At 41.6% G+C, this 10,557-nt stretch overlaps 1 protein-coding gene across 1 annotated transcript; it reads left to right on the forward strand.

Annotated features, from left to right (window-relative positions):
* The first annotated feature begins 1,622 nt into the window (after positions 1–1,622).
* Positions 1,623–9,892, forward strand: TASL (TLR adaptor interacting with endolysosomal SLC15A4). The gene is made up of 2 exons (XM_058853049.1): positions 1,623–1,828; positions 8,747–9,892. The coding sequence occupies exon 2, from the start codon at positions 8,754–8,756 to the stop codon at positions 9,627–9,629; it is 876 nt and encodes a 291-aa protein (XP_058709032.1). The 5' UTR covers positions 1,623–1,828; positions 8,747–8,753; the 3' UTR covers positions 9,630–9,892.
* Positions 9,893–10,557: the final 665 nt, after the last annotated feature.

Raw genomic sequence — 10,557 nt, forward strand, 5'->3', positions numbered from 1 at the left:
ATCTTCCCAGTTTTGCATGGATTTAGATGATTAAAAAATATTTTGAAAACTCTCTGAGGACCTTTACAGAAATGCTTTTTTATATCACAATTTTTTTTTTTTTCCAACAGTCTAACTAGAAATATTGAGCTTCTGTGAATATAGAGCTCTCTGGATCTAAAGAAGAGATAAAACCTCACAGAGATTTATTTCTTGCTTCCCTCGATACATATGATCCAGGTAAGGAAACATGGAAAAAAGTATTGGGCCAGTATAAATGTGACAAAGCCTGAGATTGGTCCATAATGAGAGATCAGAGAAAAAATTACAACCATGTAATTTAATGTTAATATTAAGCACAAAAGAGTTGGTCTGCTACAACAGTAGCTCTGTTTCCCCAGGGAGAACTTTTACAGCAAAGATATCTGATGAGGCTTGCATTAAACTGCCAATGTTGTCCAGTTTTTGTGATGTTTAGATGCTGTTCATCATAGCATGGCATGTGACTGGGTACAATATTACTTGTTAAACTGCTGTATGAATTAGCTACAAATGTGTAGGTAGGGACAGACTGACACTTGTACTTTTTTCATGCCTATGTCTAAGAAGATTTTGGAAGAAGTCTTTGATATCAGTCCCAATCATATATTGGGACTATTATATTCATATATATTCATGGATATTGAATATTCATCATAGTGAGTATTTAGGAAAATGAAATTAATAGAAGTATTATTTCTGGGTGGCAGAGTTTGAGGCTTCTGAGAAAAACACATGGTACTTCCTCATGGAATGAGGAAGTTAAAATTCACTGAGAATTAAAATATATTTCTAATACATTTCTCTTGTAATGTACGGATGCAGAATGATGCCTTTTAAAGCAAATTCTGTATGTCCTATTGGGATCAATTCAAACAGTCCAGTTATGTGTTTCAAAAGTATTTGTCTTCCACCCTCAAGGAACACTCCATCACCAATCTCAAAGCCATATTCAGTGTTTGCACACCTCACACTTGGTGAATGAATTCCTGCTTGCCCCGAATATTTTCATCGACTACCCCTACTAAGACAAACTTCCTGGGTATGGAACTGAGTGCTAAAACAGACGAGGCCTAACTTTCAGGTCTAACTTTTGTCCTGACAAGCGTTGCCAAGTTGGCCAAAGCAAAACCTGAGAAAGCAGCTGTGCTGTGCTGTGCTGAGCTGTGCTGTGCTGTGCTGTGCTGTGCTGTGCTGTGCTGTGCTGTGCTGTGTTGTGCTGTGCTGTGCTGCTTGGTGGAAAATTATATGTACAAGGGTCTGCAGACAACAAAGTAGGCCTGCTGTGCAATGCATTTCTGCTTTGACACCTCACTCTTCCAACCTATTTGGCGTGATAGTCTCGATGTGCCAAGAAGCCTCGCCATGCCAGCTAAAAGGAGAGTGATGGCTGAAGTGGGGTGCACTGCAAGCTGCCAAACAGTTTCTCTAAGATTGTTCTGAGTGTTTGACTAGCCAGGGCTTTTGCTCTTACAACAGTCCATCTGCCTGGGCTGAGTGTGTTGCAATCATCTATTTTAACAGAGCACAGTTTCACAGTGAGGTTTCATTTGGACATAAAAGAGGAAGCAAGTTCAGCGTGTTGCAGTTCAGTCAGTTATAAAACACCCTCATCTCCTAAGGGACTTTCTTTCTACACTTCTTTGCTATAGAGGATTAGAAGTAAAACAGATGTTATCTTAGAAGAGTAATTAAAAAGAAAATAAACCCAGAACATTGCATTTTGGGGTAGGACAGACTCACAGGAAACTTCAAACTGGCTAGAAGACATCAATTTTTCTGTGCCTGGTCAGCTGCTGTATCTTTGGAGGTAAGAACTAAAATATATTGTGCTTTGTATAAATGTATGAAAATGCTGTCCTTGCTTATCAAAGTGGCTTGGTTCTGTTTGTGTGGCACCACAGCTGATAGCTGGTAAAATAAGGACACACTTTTTCTGTTTTGAATGCACATGTGTTTGCAGAGTCTCAGCTTCTGTCCACAGACACTTTCTGTTGCCTTAAGAAGTGATGAGAACATTTCTAAGGTGCCATCTTCACTACCATGACCAACCTGTGGTTGCAATGAGACTTCAAAATGAAAACAAAATTTTTCCTCTGATACTTCTAAAGTTTCATAAAATCAGCCTAAACAGGTTTTTCAGAATATTTTTAATGTGAGCCTTACTACCTGTGTTGCTGTCATCATAATTAAGATATTGATATTGAAATTTCTGTTCACGTTGCTATACTGTCAAAGTAATGTCCTCCAACTGGAGTACTCTATTTGTAGATTATAAATAAAAATAGGCACCAAAATAGATGAATATGGGCATCATATTTAAAGAAAAAGTACATAAAAAGAAACATGAGACTTTTCTGAAAACATGATGATATTAAAAATTATAACCAAAGGAAGTTTATGATTGTATCTTTCCAGTTCTCAGTGAATTTCCGGGTTTGCTGCAAATTTGCAGTTAGTGTATACATGCATAACATGCCTCCTTTCCCCTCTTTTTTATGCTTTACAGCAAATGTGATTAATATTTCAATGCCTTTTTGTGGACCATTTCCTTCACTCCTTCTGGGAAACACCTTCAGCCTTTTCTGTCTTTCTTGCTTCACCATTTATTCTTTTCCTTTCTAGAAAGTGTATTCTCTTCTGTAAGAGTTCACATGGATTTATTGCCTCTTTACTTCAAATTCTTAGATTCAAAATGTTGCAGTACATGTAGTACAGTCATAACAGCTAAAAACTCATAAAAATTAACACAGACATGCAGAGACATGAAATGATTTCCACTCCAGGAAGAAAATGATAAAAGCACAGGGTAGAAATATTACATAGCCAAGTCTTCCTTATGAATGTGGATCCTGATTCTTTTCTGCCTCAGATTTCATGCTGCTGTTTACAGCTCTGGATATGAGATATAAAATGCTATCCAACCAGATTGATGGGGTCCTAAACCAGCTTTGTATAGGCATAGATGATGAAGAAAAGTATGGAAAATGATAAACCAGACTTGGTCTGTATGAAGTTTCAAGGAACTTGAAGCGATAAAACAAACTTGGGTGGAAAACTTTGAGAGGTCAAGAAGCTATTTTTACCAACATACAGTTTTCATTATATTTTTATGGAAGCATGTCCCCTCCCAACTCAAAGGCACAACAGCATTCAAAAATACACTGAGAATGTATTTGTTTCTAAATTTAAAAATCTGAATGCTCCTGAAACTCATTGCCATCCATTTAGCATGATCAAAAATTGGTAGGCATTTGTATAACAAGAACATTCAAAAGTATAGCAGATTTCTCGGGGAAGATGTCTCCTCTGCTGCTTTCTTTAGCCTGTCCTTCCAGCAGATTCCCTCATACTCTTGATGTACAGGATTATTATTCTCTCAAACCTACTTGTTTGCCTTGAACCAGCCCACATTCCCCCATGGGTGAGGTACTCCAGTACCTCACCCATGCATCTCCTCAACTGCTGACATGTGAATAAAGAAGATAAACAGGGCTTATGTTTTCTCCTGTGGGAAGACCAAAAGATCAGAGTGAAGAGTGCTGTGGGGAGGGAGCAAGAGTTGTTTAGCCCATGATGACTGCTGAAAGAGCCTCATGGTGCAGCTCTGTGGGCCCCAGGTCTTCCAGAGCAGCAGCAGCAACAGCAGCAGCAGCAGCAGCAGCAGCAGCAGCAGCAGGGAGAGGAAGTGACACATGTGGTGGGCAGCATTCAGATGTTTGTGCAAAACCACCCCCTGACTCTTCATCTCTCCTCTGCTGTGGGCAAAATGAACCACTCCTACATCAAACAGCAGCCACTGTTATTGTAGAATCATAGTCAGAGAGCAGCATAAATCAGAAAGGACCTCAAAATATCATCTGGTCCAACTTTTCATGGGAAAGGAAGCCTAGACGAGATCATGTAAAACCTTGTCCAATCCCATCTTGAAAACATCCAGCGAAGGGGACTCCACCATATCTCCTGGGAGGTTCCAATCATTGATTATTCTCACTTTCGTATTGATACGAAACCTCTTCCCTCTTATCCCTGGGAGCATTCAAAAAACATGTGGATGTGGCACTTGGGATCATGGTTTAGCATTGAACATGGTGACGCTGGATTAAGGGTTGAACTTAATGATCTCAGAGGCCTTTTGCAGCCAACATGGTTCTGTGATTCTGTTCCAGTTGTGCTCATTGCTACTTGTCTTCTTCATGTGGCTGTTTGTGAAGAGAGAGCTTCTGTCTTCGCAGCTGCAGATACTGGAACACTATGATAAGCTGTCCCCTTCCCTTGGTCTTCTTTTCTTCAGGGAGAAGAGTCATAACTCCTTCAAACTTTCCTGACAAGCCAGCTTTTCCAGCCCTTTGATAATCTTCTTGGCCCTCCATTGGACCCTCTCCATTCTGTCCACATCTTGTTTGAATTTTTTGGGACCAGAACTGGATGCTCCAGGGGCAGCCTGGCACATGCTGAGTGTGAGGATCCCGTCTCTATCTCAGCCAGCCGTGCCCCTGTGGGTGCAGCCCAGGATCTGATTTTCCTCATTGCTGCAGCCGTGCTCTGCTGGCTCAGGGTCACCATGTGGAGCACCAGGGCCCCCAGGTCCCTCTCAGCAAGGCTCCCCAGGCACACAGTTCCTGTGCTGGGCTCTTTGCTTGTGTCAGCCAGTGCAGGAGCTGCCACTTGCCTTTGTTAAACCTGATGCTGTTACTGCTGGCCCACTTTCCAGCCTGTGCAGGTCTCCCTGTAAAATGTGTCCATCTCATCACACAATTCGGTGTGATCAACATTACCTTTACCCAAGCCAAATGAGGTTCAGATACCAAAGACCTGTAGGTTTCAGGCACTAAGGAGAGGCTCTATTTGCCCATGTGCACAGCTCATTATATTACCTCCTTCACTGTCCTGGTTTCCCCATGCTGGTGCGCTGATGCTTCTTGGGAGCTGTTCCACACTAGCCCCAGGGGAAGGTGAGATATGGGTTCTTCAATAAGCAAAAGCTTGCTCTACAGACTATCCTGCTTGCCAGGGCTCTTGCATGTGTGTCTGGCAATCTGAGGTGGATCCCACACCTCACTGAGGGGATCTGTCTGTATCTCCACAAACTGGAAAAATGTCTTTTAAAATAGGGAAAAAATACTGCAGACAGGTCCGTAGGATTTGAGTTCCCTCGAGACAGGGAGACTGTCCTCTGGGATCCCATCTAGTAAATCAGCTAGAACTCAAGGTACACCCTGTGATAAGAGCCGAGCTCCAATCCAATCCAGCACAACTTTAATGCCACTCAGAGCCCTGGTCAGAGATCTGAAAGCCAGACATATCCAACACAGTCTTGTATCTTCTTTCCATCCCTTCCTTTTGCAGTGCAGAAGAACGTCCCTTTCCCCACTGAGCTGTGATCACAGCTGGCACCATGTTCTTCCCATTCTCACTAGCAGCTTTTCATTTTGCTTAAGTTTTTGAACAGGACACAATTTATCATACCTCTTTGTGCACACTTCTCAGGTTTTCTGTAAGTGTTTTCTTATCCTGAGCCAAGAACTCCCACTATGTTTTCCTACTCTCAGACTGGAATCTGAGGTCTTTATGCAAACACTGGCACTGTCTACAAGCATTACAACCTACCAATTTTGCTGTCACACACTTGTAATACCCCTGGATTCTCCATATGACCTTAAACATTCATCCTGCCTTCAGGCTTTTCTTGTGCTCAAGATCTGAACAAAAACCTTGAGCAAGACAGGAGATTTTAAGATCATCTTACTGTAATTAAGACTATGTCAGATAGAAAAGACAGTAAACTAGACAGTCTTCTCCCTCTATCTCCACTAGGCTTAGACAGAATGTAGTCGGTGACCATTGCCAGGGCAGTAGCAACACAAGGAAAATTCTTTTGGTTCACCTTACATGCAAAATGTGTCAGATCAGAATTGTAAAATTGTAAAACAAACAAATAAATAATAATTGTAAAATTGTAAAACAAATGGTTTTCCTTGTGCAACAAGTAGTTACGCAATTATTTTCAGGCAGATGTAAGTGATATCTGGATTTAAGGAGCATGAAACCCAAATATTGAAAGACATTAGATATAATCTTTTTGCCCTGCAAATCTTATGTATATGTGTATATATGTGTATCCTCTGTGGCATGGAGAGGGGATTAAGAGAAGAGGCACAAGAAAGCAGAATCAATGGAAAGTTATCAGTTTCCATTATGAATAATGAATCCTTATCAGATTTAAAATACAAAAACTAAAGGTGCCACAGTTGCATGACTGTTGCAGTGATGGGATAATAACTTGACAGAGGTATATATTATATTATGTTCTAGGACAAGCAGCATGAGATATTTGTACCTCCCTTTTGCATTCATGCTCTCAGCACTGCCTATCAAAACTTCAGTCAGATTTCCTTGCAGATCTGGGAAGAGCCAGATCAGTGTGGCAGCCTTTGCTATCTTCAGAGGGTAATCTTGTAACTCATTCAGCAGAACACACAACTCTGAGCATAAAGAGACGCTAATATTTTTCAATTTGACAATTCTTTTGTTTCCACTCCTGTCTCAGCATGCTCACTCTTAAAATAAGCACAGCAGAATGCAGTGCAAAGAAATGAAACCAACGGTTTCATTTCTCTCATGTAGCACCCTATGGCAGAAACAGCTCACATCTGGGGAGCAGCAAAGACCAAAGTGTCACATGCTACCTGAACACAGCTGCCTTTGCCTATGTTGGTTGAGCAGTGGACAGGCCATATGTTACATTTACACTCATTTCTCCAAATCCACATTAAAAATAACATATGAATAAATGCATTACAGTTCCAGATTCAAGCTAGCCACAGTTAGTGGTAACTTTTCAATAAAGACATCTGGGCCATGGATGATGGGGAGAAGGGAACAGCCTTTGCAAAAGTGGGGAACAGAAGCAGAAGAGAGAGGTGATAACCCGAGCAGGTCTAGCATTTGGATAAGAATTCTGTGAGGGCACCTTAATTACAGCTAAAAGGCAAAGCAAGACAACAGCAGCACATTGCAAGGACTGCCAATGCCCAAACATGATTTTTCCCCCTTATGAGTAAATAGGTCACTTTTAATTAAATGTTAGTGCCTGTGGGAAATCTCACACAACTGGTGGCAACAAAGAGAATCCAGGGTCACCAAAGCAAGTGTGTGGACACTTCTAATTCCCATTAGTATTTCTGCCAGAAAGAAGGTTATTTTCTCTTCAACTTTCTCTTCAACCTTCTTCATGGTGTGGAAGTGATTGCCTCCCCCCCAGGGAAAGTATTTTCTCACACTGTCTCCTCCCTAACAGCTGTGTAAAGTCTGTCTCCATGCTTAGACAGGATTTAGCCAACAATTATAAGTGCAACATTTTGCACTTGCAACTGTGACACATGAAAACTTTACTAAGAAATGAGAGTACCTTCCCTTTTGGAGAAGACCATTTGTAGTATATAAGGAAAGAAATTACTTTAATAATTTTAATTTAAATTTATTTTTACTTTAAATCTGCTTTCTTTTTGCTAGACCAAACAATTTCTTTAGAACATCTTTCCCACTGATTGTATCCTTGACGTCTGTTGGAAAAAAAAAAAAAAAAGACCGAGGTGGATTTTAAACAATTCTTTTGGTAGTGGAGCTGCTAAAGTTTGGGCAGAACATTTACTGATGTGCAGCATGTGTATCCTTGCTGGCAAATCCTGTCTTTTATTACTAACATTTCTGTGCAGCTTTTGGGTCTGAGCTGCCTGCTCAGAGCGTGGAGAGAGTTAGTGACTGCTGGAACCCAACTGTGCCTTTGCAGAAATGCAATGAAAACTGATTCCAGAGCTGTGGTATGACTAATCCCACAGTGAAAGAGCGAGCTGGAGTACTTCTGAAACGTGCACTTTCCTATGCATTGCACTGAAATCTGTCTCTTCAAAAGTACCCTGCAGATATCTATATCTAGGATCTAGTTAAAGATCCTTTTATAGCAACTGGAGAGTGATAAGCAAATCTAGGGCACAATTCATTTCATTTTGATTTAGGTGTCTAAACCAGGCCAGATGAATCATGCCTCCAAAAAGTTTTGCTTTTTCCACTGACATTTTCATGTAATAAAAGGTATAGACAGTTAATTCCATCCTGATTGCAATGCAGAAGTGCAAAGTGCAAATTTAATGGTCTGAGAATTTTTTAATGAAAAAGGAACCGCACCTGCCTTTGTTGATTAGTCTGGAGCAGAAGGGGTGATACTCTCAATATGAATCTCAAATCATCATAGTTCTGAGGCAGCTGATAAACCACACACAACAAAAGATGCTTTAAATCATATGAGAAAAAGGGGGAAACCCCTGGCTTCTTAAAAGCATATGAGAAAGGGGGAACCCCTGGCTTAATGAACTCCAGGGCAAAATTAGAAGTATTTTAGTATAAATTACAACAGCTATTCCACAACAAAAAACTTCTTGTCCCTCTCTCCACAATTCACTTGCCATTGGATGCATTGGATTTGCCATTTGTTATGTCATACAGAATATGCTTTGGTGAGATTCAGCATGGCAGGGAGAATGGCTGATCCCACTGACTCAAGTCCCCTAGTAAGGCGGAGACACTCTTCTTCATGTCCAAATAGGAGACATCTCTTTTCAGCTAGTAACAGACTGGAGAGTGTAATCACAGCTTAGTGAGTTTAAAATGAACTTTTTGTAATTAATTTCTTATCATTTTTGTGTCTGCTGGTGGTTCCTTTCCCTAGGAGAAGGATGCTGTCGGAAGGTTACCTTCACAGAATCACCTACCTTTGCCAAGACCTGAACCCCGTGCTCTACAAGAGTTTGCCTGATGAAGGGGTGTATGAAATGAGGTCCATTAATTACTCTTCCACAGGTGAAGCACAAGGAAAAAGCCTCCTTCAGAGATGCAGATCTGCTGGCAAGTGCATTTCCTCAGTCTGCTCTAGAGGTAGCAAGCACAGCAGAAGGCAGAAGGATAATCTCCCCCAACCTGTCCAGCACCCAACACCCACAGGGCAGCCCCCTCCAGCTTCACACGTTTGTGAGGAGCTGACAAAAAAAGTCACCTACCTGGTCCCACCTTCCTGCAAGAGCATTTGCAAGAACTACAACGATTTGCATATAGCTGGGGACTACGTGGTGCCAATTAGCTCAGTCACCACAGATTTTGCTTGTGACAGCGGCATAGGCCCCTTCTTGGAGTCCTCAGAGATTCCTCCTGCCATGGAGTCTGTGAAGGCTGTCCCCACAGGTGACACCATCTGCAGGCCACCCCATGGCCACTCCTCGTGCTGGCGGCTGGCCAGCCTGGGGCCCCACCAGCAGCCCCTCTCTGACTCTGCCCTGAACGACTACCTGGAGCAGAAGCTGGTGGAACTGTACAAGCAGTACATCATGGACAGCACAGCAAACAGGGCATCCCCCACCCAGATCCTGGCCTCGGAGCTAATCATGACCAACGTGGATCAAATCAGCATGCAGATATCACGGGAGAGGAACATGGAGACTGTCAAGGCCAAAGACATTGTCATTAGCCGCTTCTTACAAATAGCCAGTGGGAAGATTTCCTCAGAAATGAGCACACCTACTCTGCATATTTCCCAATATAGTCACATCAATGCTTAGTGTTTGAATGTTAGAATGTTTTTATGTTCTTCAAAGTCAGTTTTTAGTTTAAGATACTTTCTGCTTAATAAAAATGCATTATCCACCACTTAAATAAAACCTTTTGGTACATATTAAATAAGTAAAACTACCTGTACTCCTGTGCAGTGCAGCTCCTATTGTGGACCAGTAAGTTTTTTTTTCTTTTAAGTGTTTGTAATGAACCTCAGACATTAAAAAATTTCACAGAAAAATGACTAAGAGCATATGAGCTCGTCCAGGTGCTCAGGTGTTCACTTTCTTCCTTGCATACTTAATGTATAATTTCAAATTTCCTCTCTCTGGCATTTGCCATCCTACTTCTGGGTCTGCTTGTGCAGACTCACACTCATGCAAGGACAAGCAAGCACAGTGATGGCACAGCCACAGAAATACAGAATTTAGGGTGTCATCCAGTTCACCTCCCTGGCCTTAAAGGCTTTACTTAGGACATCCTTCACAGAAGGTTTTAGAATTTGTTCTTAAAGATATTAAGGGATAGACACTTTACAGCTGTTTCTATTCTAACCCTTATTATTTAATTGGTGCCTTCCTGTTCAAGAGTTACCATCCCTTTTTGTGAAGCACAAGCCCTGTTTCCAAACAGACAGCATCCTCCAGAGAGTGTGTGTAAACCTGTGTGCTTTGCACTGACTCACAATGAGCACTGGGGACCTGTGATCACAAATACCACCTTTGCCAGGTGCTCACACACCTGACAAGGTGAAGGGGTCATGTAGGGACAACAGCAATTATAAAGGGAGAAGAGGAAGGAGAATTCATCTTTGTAATGAGAATTAAACATTAAAGAAATAGGGCTACTCCAAAGTCCATTGGATTAATGTGAACAGGGCCCTGAAATGAAGAAGAAAAGCTGAAATAGAGCATTTGACACCATGGCTGAACACTT

Source organism: Poecile atricapillus, chromosome 1 (assembly GCF_030490865.1).
Source record: "Poecile atricapillus isolate bPoeAtr1 chromosome 1, bPoeAtr1.hap1, whole genome shotgun sequence".
Lineage (NCBI taxonomy): Eukaryota > Metazoa > Chordata > Aves > Passeriformes > Paridae > Poecile > Poecile atricapillus.